General features: G+C 37.1%; 1 protein-coding gene across 1 annotated transcript in view; it reads left to right on the forward strand.

Moving 5' to 3' along the window:
* Positions 1-23,967, forward strand: part of DNAH8 (dynein, axonemal, heavy chain 8) — a 296,367-nt gene that overhangs the window by 120,783 nt on the left and 151,617 nt on the right. The window contains exons 39-51 of the mRNA XM_004673443.2: positions 865-969; positions 1,344-1,505; positions 4,102-4,326; positions 6,845-7,017; positions 8,382-8,560; positions 14,075-14,262; positions 17,015-17,101; positions 17,199-17,306; positions 17,951-18,085; positions 19,829-19,990; positions 21,751-21,997; positions 22,088-22,329; positions 22,414-22,554. Coding sequence (XP_004673500.1) covers positions 865-969; positions 1,344-1,505; positions 4,102-4,326; positions 6,845-7,017; positions 8,382-8,560; positions 14,075-14,262; positions 17,015-17,101; positions 17,199-17,306; positions 17,951-18,085; positions 19,829-19,990; positions 21,751-21,997; positions 22,088-22,329; positions 22,414-22,554 — 2,154 coding nt within the window. The remainder of the gene's footprint in view (positions 1-864; positions 970-1,343; positions 1,506-4,101; positions 4,327-6,844; positions 7,018-8,381; positions 8,561-14,074; positions 14,263-17,014; positions 17,102-17,198; positions 17,307-17,950; positions 18,086-19,828; positions 19,991-21,750; positions 21,998-22,087; positions 22,330-22,413; positions 22,555-23,967) is intronic.

A 23,967-nucleotide genomic window follows, 5' to 3' on the forward strand; every position in this document is an offset into this window, starting at 1 on the left:
ATAGAGAACTGGGTGTGGGAGGCCCAGAAATCCTATCCCAGAGCAATATCTCATTTGGGAATCTGGGACACTGCTAAAAACATCTTCTTTGCTGGTTTCCATGGGAGCCGTGGGTTGAGAAAAGAGAGAAAGGAAGTAAAGACTGTGTAAGGGGGGACAGAGCCAAGAAAGAAGGCAGGACAGGACAGAGCTGTCAGGGAGGTCAGGAACTGGGAGGTTGTCTCCATCTGGAGGCTGGTGTGAGTCACAGTCTCAGCTGAGAAAGGGGCATTTCCATGACTTGGAGAAAACATTCTGTAGTGCTGGATTTTTAAAAAGTGGGCCTCTGACTGCACTATGGTGATGGCACATGAGTGATTTGATGATGGGAAATCCAAGGGGATTGCAACTGAGATGGAAAAATGCACAAAAAATATGTAAAAATAAACTATTATGAAATTAAAAAACAAAAAGTGGGCCTCTGTTGAATATAAAACAAACAAAAGAACACACAAAACCAAAATAAAACAAATCCTTGAAATGACTGCTAAGCCGAACCTACCAGAAAGGGAGGATGGTAGTAGGGGGAGCAGAAGGAGAAGCTCCCCAGAGGACTGCGGTGGAGACTTGTGAGGTGATGGTGGGTGTGGTGTGATCAAATACATTTGCAGAGGTGGGAATCTCTGCCCCTAAACATACACAGTGCAGTGAGCCAAGGTTACCTCAACATAAGACACTCAAATGTGGGTCTCCAAATCAGTCGATGAATTAAGTTCTTAATCTTTTACATTGGTGAAAGAATACTAAGGTTTTAAAAAACATCTCCATAGCTCTTTTGTCAAGTCTCATGTTTGATGTGTTCGCTCTGTCTTATGCTTCTTCCAGCCACATCTCCCTGCAGTATCTGACAACATAAATGAAGTGACGTTTCATGCCAAAGACTATGACCGCATCATGGCCGTCATATCAAGAGAAGGAGAAAAAATCATTGTAATTTAACTTGGTTAAACTTTTGTTACTAGAATTAAACAAAGAAAAGTTAGTTGAGGCGAATGTAATTTATTTATGAGGAAGGAGGGGAATGAACTGGGTCCAGTTCTGTATCCCAGCTTTGTTAGAAGCTATCTTGTATAATTCATTTAACTTCTCTGAAATTCACTTTGCTATCTATGTAAGGAAAGTTTTACCACCAGATGATCTGTATAGTTACTTCTGATAGCATTAGTTGACTTTACTCAAGTTTTACATAATTTGTGTACAATTATTTGCTTTGCATTGAGATACTGAGGTTTATCAAGTATGTGACCTTTGTACAGATACTAAATTATTATCAATTTATAATATATCTGTAATATGTTTTTTAGTTGGATAATCCTGTTATGGCCAAAGGTCCTGTAGAGATTTGGCTTCTGGACCTACTAAAGATGCAGATGTCATCATTACATAATATAATTAGATCTGCCTTCTATCAAATCAGTGATTCAGGATTTCAACTCTTACCTTTCCTCAATCACTTTCCAGCACAGGTGAGTATACACAGTGCTTAGATAGTGGTCACAGGGAAATAAGGGAGGTTACACAGGAGATTGTCAGATGTTATAGAGGCTGTTGTAGCTTTAAACAAGTTAGGGGGCATTCCTACCCTAACTCATTAGGGATAGTCACCTACTTGTCCACCTACACTGTGTTCAGGCAACTCATCCCACCCTGCAAAGGAGTTTGTGTGATCATTCTGCCATCTAAGGATTAACACTGAGACTATAAGCACTTATGGAAAATTTCATCTTGCATATAGAAAACCCTTCTCTCTCCCTCTCCCTCCCTCCCAACCCTCTCCTCCCTCTCCCCGTTCCTTTCTTCAGAAGTAGATAGATATACAGATATGGATATAGACATATATCCGTATCCAAAAGGAATAAGCATATCTTTGGTCTGAAATGAAATTTGCCCTTACTTTACCTCCAAATGATTAAAAATTGGCACAGTCTGCTAAGGGATACCTTCATACACAAATAACTTTTTAAAGAGAGAAGATCTTGAAGAGGCTGGAGTTGGAGTAGGTGTTCTCTTCAATAGCTCTCATGTCCTATAACTCTAACTCTTAGCAGTGCCTTGTAATGCACCAAATATTATTAAAGCTGGGTTGAGAAAATGAAGAGCCATCAGTTTCATTAAATCTTCAACCAAGATAAATGAAAAGTGATGACTTGTGATCTGGGTCAGAGATAGTGTGGGAAAGAATGCAAAGAATATTCAGGAAAAATATGTGAGGTTTTTCCAAACTTTATTTCTTTTCTGATTGCTCTACCCCAAACTTTGATTTATTGCACGTAGTGGGGACAGCTGAAATGATATGGAATTATTTATTCAGGTGAAACAAGTAGAGATATAGAATCAACCTTTATTAAGGAGACTATTTTAATAATGTGGTGTCCTTATATTTTATAATATCCGAGGCAAACTTTAATATATTCTTATTAGCATTATTATCTTTGTGATAAAACTTTATAAAATACTTTATTTGATAAGCTGAGAAAATAGTTCCTTAGACTAAGTCAACATACATTTCCTCTCCCAGGAAAGCTTGATCACCTTCTATATTCCAAAGGAGAAGCTCCGTCTAAGTTAGACAAAGGATTTAGCATAAAGGTGGAAAAGTTGAAGAGCAAGTTCAAAGCAGTGGTGAAATTGAACAGTAGATAGCAGGAAAGTTGTCTAGCTTTCAGGATGTCCTAGTGTGTGTATGCCTTACACACACAGAAATAGGAAATTTTAAATAAAAATCTTGACATTGTAGCGAAAAAAATTGCTTCAAAGAACAATGTATATATTAATGTAGAAAAATGTATATACTGAATGAAGTATATATTGAATATGCACTGAATAAATATGCATATATATTCATTACTCTTTAAAGTATTTTTTTTCAAATAACAACTTTGCCCACTATAAAAGTTAATAAAAGTTTTTACCTAAAATTATTTAAAATTTCACCTTTTTTTTCTTTCAAAATACATTTTGGAAGATTATGAATGCTATGGATCTTTGTAGCAAAATTTTGAAAAAAAATGAAAAATATATTTGAAAAGCATAGACATAAATTTTCCATATTTCTGCCTCCAGGAAAAACAACTATTGTATTTCAGTGTATTTATTCCTTTCCAGTATTTTTAATGTGCTGATTATAGGCATCAAATTCTATTGATGACAATGAGCTTTCTTTGTTTTTATTACAATGAAACTTCCTCTGGCCTTCACTAGGTTGCCTGTCCTCTTAAACCAAATAAAGAACATAATTGAAACTCTTTTGGTTAGTCCTGTTAAAGACTAATTTTTAGAATGTACTACTTTACAGTGAATTTTCTGGTCTTCTGGTCTGTTTTTAAATTTGACAAACTTAACACTGTGTTTCTGTAACTTTTTTTTTTTTTTTAATTTATCTTGTGCTGACCTCTGATTCAAAAGGGTCAGAATCAGCTTGGTTTGGGGAGTTTCTTGATGTTGCTTAATGTCACAGACTCTAAGATTAGTCACCACTCTAACAGGAAAAACAGCAAAATTCCTAAGGAAAGGGTTTTACTCCTGCTTTATACCTGTAAGGAGTTCAATGGCCAGCAGTATCTGCATGCTGCTCATAACACTTTCAGTCATCCTGTAGATAAGTGCAGAAACAGAGAAATAGACATAAATAAAGACATAGGTATGGGAGAGTGAGAAATCAGGAAAGGTGATAGGCAGCATGAAATTTTAAAAGATTCAAAGAGACCACTGGAAAATCCTATTAAAGAAAAATATATAATAAAGAATCATTTAATTCCATTTGCTTTTACTGAGAAAGAAAAGTCACTGAGTGGGCGTATCTGTTAGTCTCAGACCCTTAATAGAAACATTTTCTAACATTTATTTTAGTTAATGGTAGCCATTGTTTTCATATTTTTCTATCTACATTAAAATAATGGCACATCAATAGTCAGAACTTCAAATGCTTTTCCCCCTGTTAGGAGTGGAGAAATTAATGTTTTATAGTTTAAGACGGGTAAAGCCTTCATATGAATGAGTGACCACCAAATGTTCTTCCAGATGTGTTTCAACTATTTGCAAATTTATCTGATGGATTTGTAGGTTGGGCTTCTGGGAATTCAGATGTTGTGGACACATGATTCAGAAGAGGCTTTACAAAATGCCAAAGATGACAGGAAAATCATGCAACTGACCAATCAGAAATTTTTGGATATTCTAAATTTGCTAATTGCTCAGACAACGCATGACCTAAGCAAGTTTGACAGAGTGAAATTTGAAACTCTAATTACCATCCATGTACATCAGAGAGATATTTTTGATGATTTGGTAAGTATCTCTTTTATCTTAATTTAAAGTAATTTAGTGCACTAATTAATAACTTAGATCTAATATGAGATCCTGTATGCATACTAGAGATAGGTCATGCTATTTAAATCAACTTTCCCCAGTCTGTGTCTTTTGATTGTTGAGCTCAGAATATTCACATTTAGGGTTGCTATTGATCTGTGGGGCTTAAATACTGTATATTTTGTTTCCTGGCTGTTTTTTTTTTCCTGTGTTTTTCCCATGTGTTTCTATCTGCCTTTTCATTTTTTTTTTTTTTTTTGCTTTTACCTGTTGATTTTCTGAATTTCTTTATTTTCTATGTTTTTCTGTGCCGGTTTTTGTTTGTGATTGTCATGGAGGATTATATCAAACTTTCTATCACTAGTAATATAAATACACAGTAGAATACCATTCATCAATCAAAAGAAGATTAACTCACGCCACTTGTGGCAATATGGATAATTCTAGAAGAATTGATGCTAAGTGAAAGAAGTCAGAAGGAGAAAGATAAATATTGGATGGTTTTACTTTTATGTAGAATATAGAAAAGCCAAGCAAAGTGTCAGACAAAGACAAATCTTGAAAGCTGACCATAGTTATGAGGCATCCAGGAAGGGAGGGAGAGGGAAAGGTAGTGGAAGAGGGAGTAGTATATAGAGGGGGTAAAGAACACAAGAGAATATGGTGATGGCCTATGGGTACTTTGGTAGTGGGAGATACACGGTGCCTACACTTAAAGTGGAGAAATCACATACTGTCCAAAAATTAATGATATAAAAAAATAACACTGTATTTAAGAAATTAAAAAAAAAATACCAGAAACAAACTTTCTATATCTAAAACAGTCTTTTTATGTGTTGGGTCAACTCACTCTCATTTGACTATATAGATTCTGCCCTTCTTACCTATTAATGTTTTATGGCAGTCTTATTTCATATTACTCTTGTTTATACATACTTGCAGTACTGGGTAATATTTATCACCGTGCTCAAGATCTTTGTGTTCTGTTTTTTTCTTGTTATGTGGAAGAGCTCTTGTCAACCTTTCTGGTAAGGCAGGTTCGATGGTGTAAACTCCTTAAACTTTTGTCTGGGAAGTTCTTGATAGCTCCATATTTGGAGATTGATATAATCCATATTTGAGTGATAATTTTGTAGGATAGCATGTTTTTGACTGGCAGTTTTATCTTTTGAATTGTAAATAGAGTGAGTTTACTTTCCAACCTAAATGAGATCTAATAGCTAGCATATTTGCATTTTACTTTCCCATATATAATACTTAGAACAGCCTGATGTACAGTAAGGACTCAATAAATACCAGTTATTCTTCTCTTTCTCTGCCTCCTCCTCCCTGCTCTCTTAATAGATTGTAAAAATGATACTGACTGACTGCATTTCTATGACTATGAGTGTTGTGTTAGAGATTAGAGTCCCTGGGGAGAGGATCCAGATAATGTTACCTGAAAGTAGCCATTTTATGGTGATGAATACAAACTGTGCTTTAGGAGGGAAATTGGAATTCTTAACTGAGGGAGAATGAAGGTCATAAACAATAAAACAACAGTGAGACTGTAAATAGCAGGGGCATGGAGACTTGGTTTTATGGAGATCTGAGCATTATAAAGTTGCCATAGTTCTGTTTTTTAGTGTCGTCTGGAAGTGGACCACTGGGTTTAAAAGCAGTGAGGGGACCACTTGCCACTTTCCTATTTGTTTCCCCTTAATGGACAGATTCAGGTTTCTCAAGTTTTGCCCCTGGGAAGTCAGATTGTGCTTGTGATAGAGTGTTGTTCCTGCATATCTTTAGCTAGTTTCTGTTTTTTAAAAACCATGGCAGTGGGAGCTCGGCACCTCTTGTCCCAAAGATATATGATGATGAGCATGACTGAGCAGTTTAATTGTTCTTTCCCTCGGTGTTGTAGAAAGGCCTGTGTGCCTAACCCTGTAGCTTCCTGCTTATTCCCTCCAGAGGCTTCCCATTGCCATGAGAACCATGTCCTACCCCCTTCTTGTGGCCTTAGAAATCCTCAATTCTCATCGGTATATAGAGTTGAAGTTGAAGCATCATTGTACTGAACTTCAACAAGATCTTCTGGGTCTTTGCCTAGAACATTTTCTCCACACCGCCATTCCTTTTTCATTTTATTTCCCTGTCCAATCCCTACTATTTATCCAATTTTGGTATAGATGCTTCTTTCTCTTCATTACTCTTATCAGGCTACCTAGATGATATCCTTTTGCTACATATTTTTATGATCTCTAAATTTCTTTGGTAGTGCTTCATACATCATTGCAATTACCCATTTATCTATTTGTCTTTTACTCTTTTCTGTAAACTCCAGAATGCAGGAACAATATTGGTCTTTGTTTACTCTGTACAGGATTAAGGAGGGACATTGTACATGTTTGTCAAATGAGTGAGAGTCAGTTCATAAACAAATGGATAAAAACTGCCATGGTTTTGTGTTTCATTTGATTGCAATGCAGTATGTAACCTTTTTGCTTTTCATGTTTTTAAGGTAAAAATGCACATCAAATCAGTTACTGATTTTGAATGGTTAAAACAGAGTAGATTTTATTTTAAGGAAGATTTGGATCAAACTGTGGTATCTATTACAGATGTTGATTTTATTTACCAAAATGAATTTCTGGGCTGCACTGATCGTCTTGTTATTACTCCATTAACAGATAGGTAGGATACCCAGTTATTGTTTATTCCATCTTGTAATTAAATAACGTGGATAAAATTATTTTAATTTTCATTTGAAATACTAACAGAAACATATTGTCAGTTTTGCACTATACTAGCCCATCAAACTCAGTCTTACAATGAAATAACTATAATTGTTACTTAAATACATGTGTACATTAAATTTTTATGAAGTAGAAAAAAGATAAAACAAAAACAGCTGTAATGTTGACTATGAGTGATTTAGTAATGAATTTTAGGTTACAAAATAGCAAAATATCTTTAGAACCATAAAGGAAGCCCTTGCAACTATAATGAATTGCAAAGAAAGAAGGGATCCCTAATTTAGTCTCCTAATTTTTCAGATGCCCGGAATGATACTTAAAATGAAGTTTCTTGGTCAGGTCTGAATAATCAGGAAGTGATTATTCAGTTCTTTGTAGTTAATGAGATTTAAGAAGAACTGGGTCTTTTTTCATCTTTATGCATTTCACAACATCAGTCCAATAAGCTGCACACAAGAAGACACTAAAAACGTTTGCAGAATTGACTTTCCAATTGAGTCATAGAACAATTAACTCTGCTATTAGCCTAATCCATAGGTAAAATTATGACATAGTCAAATTATATCTTTAATCTCCTTTAGATGCCCAGGGCCTTTGCAGCATAAATTTGTTAAGTGTGCTTATGTTTTCATTGGTGTTTATATATTAAACTTTACCTCTCCTTGAGCTCTACTGTTTTACTTAGACCTGCAACAAATATAACAGAGGCTAGATCATGGATACAAAAAGACTGACTACATTATCCTTTAGACTTTTCAAAATGAGTGAAACATTCATGGTAAAATAATTTATTTGCAATGTCATACTGGTCTACTTTTACAGCTTGCAGGAGTCAATTTCATACGTGTGTCTCTTGTCAATTTTGTGGTATCACATTGGTAGCTTGTCATCACCATAATGGAGGTATTTATACTGCAAATCAGCAGAAAAGATCAGATTTATAATTTTCCTGAGAAGTCAATTATTTACATCAGCCAACACACCACTGTTAATTTGATTCTCTGAGGTCAGAGAACTACTCAGTCTTTTTCATCTTGATTACAGTAGGATAAAAGACCAGAAGACTTTAAGTGAGGCCTAAGGAATTTAAAAGTTTGTACTAATAACTTGTTTTGCTGTCATTGTACAACTTTTAGTGAGTATCAAGTTATTGTACTTTATTTAGTTGCCTGGCTCTCTTATGTGAGCTGCTCAAATTAAAATAGGCTTATTCCAGTCACACTAGACACTTGCATGAGCTTTACTGTAAACTGCATTATCATTCATTGTAGTTACACTGTTTTATCTGCTTGCCCTTGGCAGATGCTATATCACTTTAGCCCAAGCTCTGGGAATGAACATGGGAGGTGCCCCAGCAGGACCCGCAGGCACTGGTAAAACAGAAACCACAAAAGACATGGGAAGGTGTTTGGGAAAATATGTGGTTGTATTTAACTGCTCAGATCAAATGGATTTCAGAGGCCTAGGACGGATTTTTAAAGGTAAGTGTGTCAAACAATGTTAAATTATTTTGGTCAATTAATTTTGATTGCATTTTATTCTTGATCTTAGCCAAAAATCCAGGACGCAATTTGATTTTTTTTTAATGCTATTTTCTGATATATACTAAAATGATAGAATCCCATATAACCCAAATTAGTATAGGTTGATGCATAAGTTATGGCCATTTTTCTGCATCAAAAATAGTTGCGTATCATCAACCTCATGTAGTTCAATTACTACTGCTGCTGATTGAATCCATGAATTGAATGTTTATTGGATTATTAAAAATGGAATTAATACTTTGTTGCCTGAAACAATGGTAAAGGAGATAAAATCAAACTATGAAACAGATGACACATGTGAATTTCCTTTCTGCGTTATATCCCTGAAATGAAAAGATATAAAAAAAAATTATCACAACAATAGGAAATTACTGTTAACAGATGGGAAATTTTGAGGAAATCCTGAAAGATAGGTAAGGGATAGTTTTAGAGGAACAACAGGAAAAAAAAATACTAGAAAGGACTTCAGTATTAGAATTTAGTAGTAGAATGTGGTCTTTCTATCTAGTCTACATTGTCTGGGTGAACTCACATAGATCCAAACTTTGAATACTGTAAATATAGTAGCTTCCAAATTTATATCTCTAGCTTGGATTTTTCCATGAAACTCTGCATTCATGTCTACAACTGCCTACTTGACATTTCCACTTTAATATCTAGAAGGGCCAAGTTTACTCTACCCAAAGACAAACTCTTCCCCTTCTTACTCCTTTTTCAGTCTTCCCCAGCAAACACCATTCTGTTGAAAAGTTGGAAGCATTATCTTTGAGATGATGTATAAAGCACAAATTCCTGTTATTATTTACTCTACTCATCTAGATCCTAATTAAAGGTATAGTAAGGAACAAAACAATAACCATCCAATTATATTGTAAACTTTAAGGAAACCTTAACCAATCTGTAGAAAAATAGAATTTAGCAAACTTACTAGGACAGGAAGTAAATTTTACTTCTGTAAAGCACACAAAAAAATTAAATTGAAAGAAGTACCACTCTCTAAGGAAATAATTAAGAAAATGTAGTGTTGGGGCAGGATAAATAGACCCTATTTGTTGATTAATAGACTAATAGAATGAACATAATAAAGAATACGGAAACAGGACAAGCACATGACATATGACAAGGAGGATTTGTAAATCATTGATGAAGAGACTGACTTTACAACAAAAGGCTCTGTGACAGGAAATGATTAATATTTAACAAGAGAAATTGTACCTTATATGTAACCTTTACACGATATATAAAAATCAGTTGTGGGGATTAAATGCTTAAGTGTAGAAGACAAATGATACAGCTTTTTAGGAATATATTTTCAGTGTAGAAAGGTATTTTTTTTTTTTAATTTTTTTTTTAAAAAATTTATTTTTTTCACACAGAACTTGGGTACAGGCCAGAGATGCGGAGGGTGAGAGGCTTCACCAGAGACAGAGTGGGGAGCAGAACAGGCAGATCGACGAAGCACACTGCTGAGGGGAGCAGCGGGCGGGTCAGGAGAAGTGTGCCACGCCATGTGGTCACCTCCGGGGCAGGCGGAAATCGAACTCATGCGAAGTGGCTTTAGCCTCTCAGTGCTGTGCTCCAACCCGCTGCACCACCAGGGAGGGCCCATAGAAAGGTATTTTTAAGACAAAAATCAAACTAAAGATTGACACATTGCCTACTTTAAGAATGTCTATGCCTCAATGGTTACTGAAAGGAGAGAGAAAAGACTGTCAGAAATTGGAAAAAGGCATTAGCAACGTATGTTACCACTGAAGGAATAATAGCCCAAAATACATGAATGATGGTTCTGAACCAATCAGAAAAAGATAAACCAAAAGTTAAATAAGGAAGAGTATTGAACTGGCACTTCACAAATGAAGACAACCAAATGACCAGCAGTCAGAGAACTGCCTGTTTATTATCAAGAGAGGAATAAAATTCAGTGTGACAATTTTTACCTTTGGTAAGGCTGTAGAGCAACAGAAACAATCATTTACTACTAGGGAGAGTATAACATGTATTTTTGGAAATTAGCTGACATTAATTTTAAAAAGTATATATGTGTACTTTCAGCTACCCAACCTCTTGGTAGAGATGCTGATAAACTATACTTATGTGTAAAGTTCACATTAGCATTGCTTCTGATAGCAAACAACTGGAAACAACTCAAGTATTCTCTCCAGTGGAATAGAGATAGAAATAATGAATTGTGAATATATCATTTGTACACTCCATGTAAAGGAAAAATATGTAAGAAATTCTGTATAACAGTGCTATGTGTGGTGATAACAATGAGAAGTACAACTTGATGCACTGACATAGGACAGTCCACAGATATAACCTAGGATAAAAGGAACAAGTCTCATGAAAATAGGGATGGTATGGTTAAATTAATTTAAAATTCAAAATAGGTAAAATTAAAAGTGTATATTATTTACATATTTTTATACAGATAGTAAAGATGAAAAGAAAAACAAAGTTCAGACTAGCAGTTCCTCCCTCTGGGAAGGAAGGAGAAGACATAGTTCGGGAGAATTCCACTGGGGCTCCCCTGTCTTCAATAACTTGAGTTCACTTATCCAGCCCATCCTTTCAGTGGGAATTGAGAATGTCCCTGTAGAGGTTCTGTGAAATTGCATGTCATGCTCTCACCTTTAATTATCTGGTTATTGGAGTTATATATGTGTATATATCATGAATGAGTATTTATGTGCATATGTGTTCTATACGTTTATATTGTTAGCCTTTTATGGTATTTTCCCATTTAAAAAAGGAAAAATCACAAGCTACAGATTGAGAAAAGATGTTTTAACAAGTATAGCTAACAAAAAACTAATATCCAGCATCTAAAAGATTTTCTTCAAATCAGTAAGAAACAATTCTGCCAGTTGACAAAAATGGAAAAGTCTGACAAAAACCACTGTTGGTAATGATGTACAAAAATCACAATTCTTAATGTAGTGTGTGTGTGTGTGTGTGTGCGTGTGTGTGTGTGTGTAAAGCTGCTCTAGGGGACATCTGTTAACCAGTGGTAAATGTGATGAGTGTACACTTGTCCTAGCATTTCCACTCCACACACATATTGTAAGAAAATAGGAGTAAGATTGTTAAAGTACATTGTTATAGCAAATGATTAGAAACAACCCAAATACTAATTGAAAGTACAAAAAATTTTTAAACTGGTACATTTATGCATTCAGAATCTGTACAATCAGCAGTTAAAAATATTGAAATAAATCTACCCATATCATCATGGATATAGCTCCAAAACATGTTAAAAATACTATTAAGGGCCCTCCCTGGTGGTGCAGCAGGGTAAAGTTCAGCACTATGAAGCTAGCTACAGGCACTTGAGCAACAGTTTGGTCCCTGGCCAGGGATCTGACCCACATGGTGCAGCAGATCTCTCCTGTCGTGCCCACTGGCTCCCCTCAGCAGTGTATTTCAGTGAATCTGCCTGTTCTGTTCCCCACTCTGTCTCTGGTGAATCCTCTCACTGCCCCTGCACCTCTCACCTGTACCCCAGTTCTCATATGCATAAATAAATAAATCTTTAAAAAAATGCTATTGATGACCCTCCCTGGTGGCACAGCGGGTTAAAGCTCAGCACAAAGAAGCTTAAACCACTTCTGCATGAGTTCAATCCCCGCCTGCCCCTGAGGTGACCACATGGCGTGGCAGACCTCTCCTGACCCGCCCACTGCTCCCCTCAGCAGTGTACTTCATCGATCTGCCTGTTCTGCACCCCACTCTGTCTCTGGTGAATACGCTCACCCTCCGCATCTCTGGCCTGTACCCCAGTTCTGTACGAATAAATAAATCTTTAAAAAAAATGCTATTGAGCAAATACATTTCTGGAGGATATAGATGGTATTTGATGGATAGATGATAGGAAGCTATATGTACACGTCCAAATTTTGATCAAGCAATGTCTATAGTGTTTGTGCATAAGAACAACATTTTAAAACTCTGTACAGGAACCTTTGACATCAGATTTAGAATAGAGGTTACCTCTGGAGCAGGAGGGAGTGGTACATACATGGACTTGAACTGTAGTTCTAATTGTATTCTGTAGGGTGAAACCTGAGGCAAATTGTTAAGATTTAATACGGGGAGAACATACATAGATATCCATCTCATTGTTCTTTATAATTGCCTGTGAAAACATCTTTGAACCTTGTGATCAAAGAAAATCTTCTATGAATCACTCCCAGCTGAGGTTGGAGATGGTGGAGAGATGCAGACTAGAGCTCAAGGTAACCTCTAGTATGCCAAAATTATAGCAGTAGGAAAAATAAAAGGAAATCCAGGTTGCTTCCAGTATTTTCCATCCATATGCAGGCTGTAACACAGCTCTCTAAAGTGGGTCCTGATAAAGATCATCCCCGCCGTGGGTGCTTGTGAGAGAAAAGCCAGCATATTGCTAGGTCAGGTTGAAAGGCCCACACTCAGAGCTTCTCCTCCCTCCACCATCCTTTTCCCCAACTCACAGAGGGGAGCATGCAAATTTAAACAGGAATTTGCATTTAGAATAAAGAAATATAGACATTATAAAGTATTTGAAAAAATTAAGAAGACACCAAAGCAGCAAAGAGAACTACTGGCGACTAAATGAATTAATAAAGAAGAAAACTCAGAAGAAAGATCTTCAGAGAGGTTCAGTTGGTTGTCATATACCAATTAAAGAAAAACAGACTGCCACAATAAAACTAACATAATCGTTATGTTATGCTATGGAATAATCGTAAGTCAAAAATATCCATTAAAAAACCCTTTCTTGAATAGGAATCTCTAGTCCATTGCAAAAAGAAATAGAAAATTTGACAGAAAAGTGTAAGGGTTAAAGTGTAGATATATAAATTCCAACATTCGAGCAATGTAAATCCCTAAGGGAAAGAGGGGAGCAATAATAAAAGAAAGAACATTTTGTACCCCTAAAGATAATGAAGGTTTTCATCCTTTGAGATTAGACAGGAACAATGTTCATCCTAGCCAGGTCTGTCTTTGTGCTGGGTTATGTAAGGAATAAATAGAAATCCCTTTGGTCATTCTCTGTCTCACCCAGCATTCTGACATTTCTGTCTCATTGCAACAAAAAAGGAAAAGCATGATCTGACCCAGACAGGGCATCCTTTATTTTGTCAGTTTCCTTAAATATTATGGCTGCTTCTACTCCTGTCCCCAGTAGAGGTGGCATTTCCAGACTGAATCAAATTCTATCACCTTTCAGCATCGCTGGATGTAATGACATGTCTGTATTTTCATTTTGTTAGTGTACTCTTGCATTGTTTTGCTAGTCATGGTTAACCTGTTTACATCACTGTAGTTAAATGTTTTTATAAATAGCCAGATATGAAGCTTTATATGTTTCAATATGTAATTGGTAGAGAGCACTTTGGAAAAATAATTGGTGTCCAGAAGGTACATTATAAAGTAACACCTTTCAAATTAACTGTTTTTTACTACCAGGTCTTGCACAGTCAGGTTCTTGGGGCTGTTTTGATGAGTTTAACAGAATTGAATTGCCTGTATTGTCAGTGGCAGCCCAACAAATTTATATTGTTTTGACAGCAAGAAAAGAGAGAAAAAAGCAGTTCATTTTTTCTGATGGTGATTGTGTTGATTTAAATCCAGAATTTGGAATCTTCTTAACAATGGTAAGAACATAGACTTCAAATGCAATTTGACCGGTTTATTTGTTATAGACTTAAAACAAAAGAAAGAATATATTAGAGGTTAAGTGACTATCCTGGAATGATGAGTGATTCTTTTTTTTTTTTTTTAAAGATTTATTTATTTGTGCATACAGAACTGGGGTACAGGCCAGAGGCTCAGGGGCTGTGAGAGGCTTCACCAGAGACAGAGTGGGGAACAGAACAGGCAGATCGACGAAGTACACTGCTGAGGGGAGCAGCAGGCGGGTCAGGAGAGGTCTGCCATACCATGTGGTCACCTCTGGGGCAGGCGGGAATCGAACTTATGCGGAAGCAGCTTTAGAGCCTCAGTGCTGCACTTTAACCCGCTGCGCCACCAGGGAGGGCCGAGTGATTCTTTTTTAATTGTATGGTTATTTTTGAGTAGTTAAACTAACTCAGAAAGAAGATAAAATAATAATATATTAACAATAATAGTATGCTAGGCTAAATGTTTTATGAACGGTATCAGATGGGTAAACTGCAGTAATAAATAATCCCCAAATTTTAGTGACTAAAATCACAATGTTTTAGTTCTCTCTCATGTCACATCTCCATTGTAGGATGATAAGGTGGAAGTAGGGGACACAGGATCTTCTTGGTATGTTCTTATTCTAGTACTCCCTCCATCATTGCTGGTTACTGCAGCAAAGGAAAAGACACACGAAGCATTTTGTTTTGACTCCCAGTGTTTCTGTACAGATGTGACACAAGTCACAAATCTTTGCTTAAAGAAGTTTACATGGCCACACCTAACTTCAAGGGGGTAGGAAATTGCAGTTCTAATATGTATTTTGTGTGATGAATATTTTATAACTGAGGTACATGAGGCTTAGGGAGATTTAAAAACTTACTCAGTCACACAGCACCTTAGCTAAAGATATTATTGTGTGTCTAACATCAAACCTGGCTATTAACCTCTGTATGTAGTCTCTCTCTGATGGAAATGATTAAAATTTCCAAAATAATTGAAAAAGTTCCTATAGCAAATAGTTGTAGCAAATTCAGTTACTATGTGATTGAGATCAGAGCTTTTAGATACAGTGTTGTCTAGCTAGAAAATGAAAGGCTTGAATAAATAGGATTTTCTATGAACTGGAGAAGTCAAATGTTGAATCACCTTTATTTAATGTTCTCTATATTGTAAAATTTCTAAGTTGTAAGCTATCATAAAATACCTTTTGTCTCACTGGACAAAGATAAATTATAAGTTACAAGATCAGGAAAGTTTCTGATGAGTTTTTTTTTTTTTTCCAAATCAGCATACATCCATTTAAGTTGTTAGGTATAAATGACAGTTCAAAGTGACCAGTTATAACTCAAGCAATGGGAAAAGAAACATACTCAATGTGAAACTTTGATTTACGAGAATTTAAATGAAGTTTAACATCCAGATTGGAAATATCAATTACATATTACATTAAGCTGTGAGAACAAGAGAGACATTAAAAGCAGTTGCTTGACATGTAGCATTCTCTTAAAATCCTTCTGCTTGTGGTTCCTCCCTGGGGGTGCAGCAGGTTAAAGCACAGCATTAAGAAGCTAAAGCCACTTCCGCATGAGTTCAATCCCCACCTGCCTGGAGGTGACCCAGATGGCGCGGCAGACCTCTCCTGACCCACCCACTGCACCCCTCAGCAGTGTACTTCATCAGTCAGCCTGTTCTGCTCCCCACTCTGTCTCTGGTGAATCTTCTCACAGCCTCTGTACCTCTGGCCTGTATCCCAGTTCTGTATGAATTAAAAAAATAAAAAAATAAAAAATCCTTCTGCTTGTGCTTCATCATGGTTCTTATCTTCCCTTTACATTATGCAACCAGTTGGTTAAATCAACTTCCTTCAGAACAAACATCCAGGATATTTCACACTGTAGGTTCCCTTTTGTAGGTACAATGTACCCATTCCATTGCAAGGCAGGCTGGGAAATGTAGTTTTTAAACGAGGTAGTACTACATCCAGGTTGCAACTGGAGTTCTGTGAGTAAGGATGAAGAAAAGGAATGTTATAGACAACTACAATCTTTATATTTACAACATGAATAATATTGGAAATATCAGTTCCTGGCCCAGTCGAAATATCAATTAAATTGAAATATCAGTTAATGACAGTGCTCAGTAAATGTTCAGGGAATGAAGGCTCTTTAAATGTAGTTCCCTAAATTAACTGCCCCTTCTCTGCCTTATGTTGGAACCCCTAACATTTCCTTTGGGATTTTTGGATTTGACTTATCTCTAACCTTTACCTGTGTATCAGGCCTTAGCTTCCTTTCCACTTCTACTTTCATTCCTCTCACAATTTACCAGAGCAACAAAATTTACTTAAGTAAACGGATCAGAGTGAAATCCTGAATTTTCTTCCTCTTTCAATCATATATTACATTATGATTGTCCCAGAATTTTTTATTTTCAGAATTTCTTTTTTTCTAACTTCTTAGCCATTAGATACACAAATGCTTATTATTTTACTATACAAGGTTGTATTTATCTCTCTGTGTGTATGACTTTACTAGTGTAATAAAAGGGAAATGCATAAGCAGAAGTGATGTGGTATTAATAGATATTATGTTCCAATACACACTTCTGTGAAAGAAGAGATGTGATCTGAATCTAATGTTTTTCAGTACCACCTTAGAATCTGAATTAGGGATTTGAAATGTATTTGTGCTCATGCGATAAAGTGATATCAATAATTAAAAATGAAATAATTTTACCTTTTAGAATCCTGGATATGCTGGGCGACAGGAGCTTCCAGAAAATTTAAAAATTCAGTTTAGAACTGTTGCTATGATGGTTCCTGACAGACAGGTCTGTGTGTAAGCAAAATATAGCTTAAAAACATAACAGTTTTTGTTCTTCAGTTTGTCATTAAGGTCATTGAAAATCTCACTATATTAATTTTCAGATCATTATGAGAGTTAAACTTGCAAGCTGTGGTTTTCTTGAAAATGTTATCTTGGCTCAAAAGTTTTATGTTCTTTACAAGCTCTGTGAAGAGCAACTTACTAAACAGGTAAGTTTATGCATCTGTTTTCCCTTAGCTATCAAACTTTGCTCACCCTTAAGGGTCACATTTTCCTTTCTCCCAATTCAAATCTCTAGCAGCCTCTATTTTTCCTTCCTCTCTATCATTTTGTTATATCAAGAACATTAAAGGAAATCACATAATATGTAACCTGTTGGTTATGTATTTTAAATGTTTGCGGCTCAGACTACACTAAATAATATTATTCTCAAAAGATAGTTAAAGTATGAACACTGTATCATACAGTTTCGTCTTTCCAGTGGAATGATCATTTTTCCGTCAAAGGAAGGGTGGGAAAATTAAGCTCATAAAACTTTGTAGCTTAGTCGCCTCTAAAACTATAGTATCTATAGACATACACATATAGCATATATGTAGTATATATATGTATAGATACATATACACATGAATTTACATAGTAGCTTGCATCTGTCAAAATAGAACCATTATACATTTAAGATGTGTATTTTACTATATATAAATTTGATCTCGAATGTTAAAAAAAATCTAAAAAACAAAATGCAAGAAACCCATTACAGCATGTAAGTACCAGGATACCTACCTTTATGTTTGCAGTGAGTCTGCATTTGAAATTTAAAATCAAATAATTTTTTCCCCTTTCCCTATCTTAGGTTCATTATGACTTTGGGTTGAGAAATATTCTATCTGTGTTGAGGACACTTGGATCTCAAAAAAGAGCCAGACCTGAAGATAGTGAATTAAGCACTGTCATGCGAGGACTGAGAGATATGAACCTTTCTAAACTGGTATCTTTCATCTCTGAGTTCACTTCTCTTCCAAGACTTGACCTGGTTTCTTTCTACTCAGAGGACAAGTGGGGATTGGTTCATGTTGAGCTGTGAGCATCAATAATTGCAGGGACAGTGGGCATATAAGCTACCACTGTGCTTCTAGAAGGAGGAAACTACCCCATGATCAACAGGTTGTGGAAGTGCATCAGGTTGTGCAAGTGCATCCTCTTACCAGTTGTGTGTCAGAAAACAGCCTTCCTCAAGGGGGTTCAGCCCCCAAATATCAGTCTGATCCTATACAGTTTTTTATAATGTAGCACAAATTCTAAACATGAAAATCTGGATTCACAGAGAACCAGGAGAACCTTTTTCTTTCTCAGGATATGACTCATTTATCTCAACTATGTCTCTCCCAAAACATCAGAACCTTTCCTAATTTCCAAAAATGCATACAAGTTTGCTGTGGAAATGACAATAGCTATTTCACTGTGTGGTCCATGCTCTGGAAATACAATTTTTAGGAGGAAATGTTTCTTATGAAGCACATAAAACTAACAATCAAATCTGTGTATTTAAATTCTTACCATTAGAAAGCCTTTGTAGGGTCTGGTGCAAGCGTGCACAGGTTGGATTCACTGTTGATTCAGGCAGATGGGTAAAGAGTCTGGAGCCCTTGGTGGATACAGACCTTTTAATGGTGGATCAGGGAGCCAGGTACACAGGCACACCAGGGAGGCTGACTTTCAAGGAGGCAGGTGGAGGCGCTGTATATGCACCCAGCCTCCAAGACCCCAAGCTGATCTCCACAGTCTCTCTGGCATTCTGTAGTCACACTGCTGAGTGGTTCCCTTCACCATGCTGCCGTCTCAGGTGTGCATTTACACGTGCAAACCTGTGCTCTTTGGGCCCAAGTGTCTGTAATTACAGGTGCGCATGCTCTGTGCTCCCAAGCACTTTTTGCATAGGCTGCAGTAAGCAGCTATAGAGGCTAACTATGGGGAGGTGGAAAAAGCCAGACTACGCTACTTATCCTCCACAGGTGTTTTGTCTTGTTCTGGTCTCACAGCAACTCTGTGGGCTCTCGATGGCTAGGTGTGCCTGTGACCATTTTATGTATGAGGGACCTGAGTTTGGGGACTCACACAATCATAGTCAGTTGAGAAGTTGCAACAAGAATCCCTAAGACTTGCTATGCCGTTCAGAATACTTTATAATCTCCCTTATTTAATGATGTTCTTGAAACTCCTAGACAAGAATTCAAAATAGGATCAGAAAACTCATATGTGAAAATAAGGTGAGATCAGAAAGAGTCAGCAGTTGGCAGCCTGCTGTTCGTAAGGCAGAACAAGACCCTGAAGTTTAAGAGTTTTCCAACCAATGTCGGATGAGTCAACATTGCGGGGTTATGGTTTCTTTATATAAGTAAAATATTAGTGTTCTCTTCTCACAGAGCTGGGATTACATGTTGCATGTTTTCAAGGTCTATGGACATATCTGTCTGTGAGAAGCAGAACCTTCTTATGATAAAGTAATGAAATCAAACCTTAGAGCAGGAGACCGAGACTACATTGTAGGCGTTTTTAAATGCCAGGGATCTTGGGATGTGATATTGTAGGTAATATGGTAGTTACAGGAGAAAGTATTAGGGAATATGAGTCTGTTTAGCAGAGAAGTGAGAGTCATTTGAGCATGTGCGCTTCCTTGCCAGCTGATAAACATTTTTGACTGAATGAATAAATGTATCCTATGTCATCTTAGGTTGATGAGGATGAACCTCTGTTCCTCAGCTTAATCAACGACCTGTTTCCAGGATTACAGTTGGATAGTAGTACTTACGTGGAACTGCAAAGTGCAGTGGAGAAACATGTTAATCTAGAAGGTTTGATTAACCATCCACCCTGGAATCTCAAACTTGTTCAGGTAAAGACACTTTATTCTGAGTGTAATGGCCAATGTATGCTGTTGAAGATCTCCATGTGAACAGAACTCACAATATTGGTCTGATTTGATGAGAATGTTGAAACAAAATCAAAATCATCATCATTGCAAGCAAAGCCCTGGGGGTGGGGATGTGTGTGCAAGTTCTAGAGGGATGATATGGATTTATGCCTCAAGGAAACAAGCTATAATTGAGGTCACATACATCTGGTGAGAAGGCAAGGCAGAAGCCAGTAACTGAAAGCTCAAGGGGGAGTGGGGTGGCTGGGCTGGGCACTGCCGATCTGGAGATACAGCTGGTGCCTTCTTGGGGCACAGAGCCCAAAGCCTCTGGAAGTGGACATGCTCACACCTGCACTGAACCTGCATCTTTCTGTCTATCAATTTCCTCCTTGCAACATCCACCTGACCTTTTCATCAGCAGAATTATCAAGCTGGAGTAGAGATGCAGGATTAAAGTCTTTGAATTTGAGCTGAAATTGCATAGTATTAAACACTGTATTTGAAGAATAACAATTCCTTAACTTCTGTTCTTGCCAGGTTATAGGATGTGCACCAATATGTATTTTCTGTGTATGAAATACATCCAAATCTTACAAGGACATTTCTGGGAGAAAGTTTAAGCATTTTTCATTGTCCATGCAGGAGAAACCGTCTTATTTTTTTTTTTAAATTTCTAGGAAAACATTTTACCTATGACATACATAACAATATACAGAGGACTAAAATCTTATGCACCCCAATGGCAGTCGCATTACTTGGAGCATAATGTCATTGCCAAGGTTTCTGTAACTTCAACTATGGGTTGCAGTAGAAAACGTCTCTGTCTTAGATAATGACTCAAATTTTACTTCTCAAAAGTAATAAGAACTTTGACTTGTTATTTTCATTATGGAATTTTATATAGACATGCCCCTTCTCTGGCTTTTGTATGCTTTAGCTTCTACTAGTTCACATTCAATCCTCCCTATAAAGCTGCAGCCATTTGATGTCAGGTACAAAAAGCAGGCAGCACCTTGCTTGGGAGCTTACTTCCTACACATCTTCCAACCAGTCTCCCCTTAGCTGTGGACTTAGGGACAGTAGAGAAGGAAATTTCAGCCCCCTTGTTTCTTTTTGGAACAAACACTGAATAGTGACTTGGATGAATCGCTGCCTTACCACATTAATCTGCCTTTTATAGATTCTGTCGTCAGTCACACCTCACTTAGCTTTTACCCATTCCTGCCCCATTTCCCCCATTTCATCAGTTTTGGGGGGAAAACTGATGAAGGATTCCTGTTCAGAATCCTCATCTCAAGCTGTACGTACTTTTACGTACTTTTACGTACTTTTACGCAAACGGCGTCTCAGCTTTCATGTGGTGTGTGCTGCCTTCTAACACTAGGGGGCAGTGTCATCACATTGGATGCCGAGAAGTACCTGCCCGGGAAAACTGCCTGTCAGGTCTCAGCAAACCTAAAATCCCAAAACAGTAGTTTGTGAAGCAAAAACGGAATGAACTGTTTCCAAAATGTGATCCAAGTGCCACACTGTCATTACCTTACCAGCTATTCTTTTATCACATGGTGCTGGCTTGCTCTCCATACTAAGACAGACAAAAAATTTTTTGGCATTTTTTAAAATCATTTCTTTTATTATCATACTTCAGGAAGAGCTTATTGAAAGCCTTTTAAATCTCAGTGCGTTGTTTCTATGAATGTCAAGGAGAGACCCTTCCAGTTCATTCTCTCGTTGTGCAGCTCTACGAGACTTCGCTGGTGCGCCACGGCCTGATGACGCTGGGGCCCAGTGGTTCTGGGAAGACAACCGTTATCACAATCCTGATGAAGGCATTAACTGAATGCGGAAGGCCTCACAGAGAAATGCGAATGAATCCCAAAGCTATCACTGCCCCGCAGATGTTTGGCCGACTGGACACGGCCACCAATGACTGGACAGATGGGATTTTTTCTACTCTGTGGAGAAAAACATTGAAAGCAAAAAAGGGTACACTAGCTCTCCTTTGTGATCACTTTCTTTGCCGGGTTATTAATAACGCAATTGTCTGGTTAAAGTTTCTGTTCTAATTATTTGCAGGTGAAAACATCTTCCTTATTTTGGATGGCCCTGTAGATGCCATTTGGATCGAGAACTTAAATTCTGTGTTGGATGATAATAAGACACTCACATTAGCTAATGGCGATCGCATCCCCATGGCCCCTAACTGCAAGCTCTTGTTTGAAGTGCACAACATTGAGAACGCCTCTCCTGCCACGGTCTCTAGGATGGGCATGGTCTACATCAGCAGCTCTGCTCTCTCCTGGAAGCCCATATTACAGGTGGGGCAAGAGACCCTCACAGCATACTCTGCCTTTCCATGCTTCACTATCTTAGTAAATAGGGCCCCTGTCTCTTCGCTGCAGGCCTGGTTGAAGAAGCGCACCACACAGGAAGCTACTGTATTCCTAAGTCTGTATGATAAAATATTTGAAGATGCACATACATATATGAAGCTAAACCTCCATCCCAAAATGCAGCTTTTAGAGTGCAACTATATTGCTCAAGTAAGTTTGTTTCTGGGTAGTCACTTTTTAGATTTTGAGATTCTTTTCACACTCAGTTGCAGTTTAGAGGCATCTGAAATAGAAAAGTCCTACAGTCCATAGAAATCCTTTTGTGATGTGTCTTTGAAGGTGCTGAGAAGTCTGATTCCTCTTAAAGATCTCGTGAATGCTCTTAATGCTTTCTCTTTATTATTTTCACTTCCCATTGTCAGGGGTAGAGAAATGAAGTACGTTTCCCATCATCAAGATTTGTAACCTTCCCAGAGTGTCTTCAATAATGAGAGTAGATAAGATAAATAAAACTGGCAGTTTTATAGAAGAATACAAAAAGGAGCTATGGGCAATTAGGAAAACAGGTGGCAATCTTGGCTATGCAAGTTTAGTACGTATCGGGTAGGGGAAATCTTTAAACAATTCGAGTAGTTTATGACATTTCTTCCTATGCTCAGTTTTCCTTATAGTCTTTTGGAACAGAACTAGTCAGGTCATTTATTTGACATTTTTTTTTTTTTGAAATTATGTTTACTGGGGTAACATTGATTTACAACACTGTTTCTACCTTGTTTCAGGGATAAGGGTTCACCCCTCAACAAATGGATTTATGTGCTTGTCACAGAAACACCAGCAATCATCCACTCTAGTCAACTGAGTCCCCTCTCCTCTTTATTCTTACACTGCACCCTTTCTGTTAGCCTCAGTTCTGGTGTTAAATTTCAAGGATTTTCTTTTTGTCTGTTTCCTTTGCTTCACTTTTTTTATATATATATTTCAAACACGAGTGAAATCATCTGGTATTTGTCTTTTTCATTCAGACCTACATCACTTAGTATAGTCTCCTCCAGTTTTGCCCATGTTTGTCAAAAATGGTGGGACTGCATCTTTTGTTCCTAGCTAAGTAGTATTCCATCATTCATCTGCCTTAGGCATTTAGCATGGCTATGTAAATATTGCTGCAGCACACATAGAAGTGCATAAATGTAGCTTCAAGCTGGTGTTTTTTTTTTGTATTCTTTGGGTAGATATTTAGGAGTAGAATTGTTGATCATATGACAGATTGATTTTTAGTTTTTATAATAGTTTTTTTTTTACATCATTTTATACCTTTTTCCATCTCAGCTGCAATCCCCGTGGACTTCCCATTATCAATTCACCCATGTGCCATCATCATGTTTGATCCCATTCCCTACTTCACCCATATAAAATGTTTGTGGTATATAGTTGTTCATTATTATTATTATTTCCCCCGGTCCTTTATGCTCCTGCTATGAGTGAAACCATCTGGTATTTTTCTTTTTCTTTCTGGCTTATCTCACTAAGCATGATCTCTTCCAACTTCATCCATGTTGCTGCAAAGGCATGAGTTTATCTTTGATTGCTGAGTAATATTCCATTGTATATACATACCACATCTTT

This window comes from Condylura cristata, unplaced genomic scaffold (assembly GCF_000260355.1).
Source record: "Condylura cristata isolate star-nosed mole 26May11 unplaced genomic scaffold, ConCri1.0 scaffold00001, whole genome shotgun sequence".
Classification (NCBI taxonomy): Eukaryota; Metazoa; Chordata; class Mammalia; order Eulipotyphla; family Talpidae; genus Condylura; species Condylura cristata.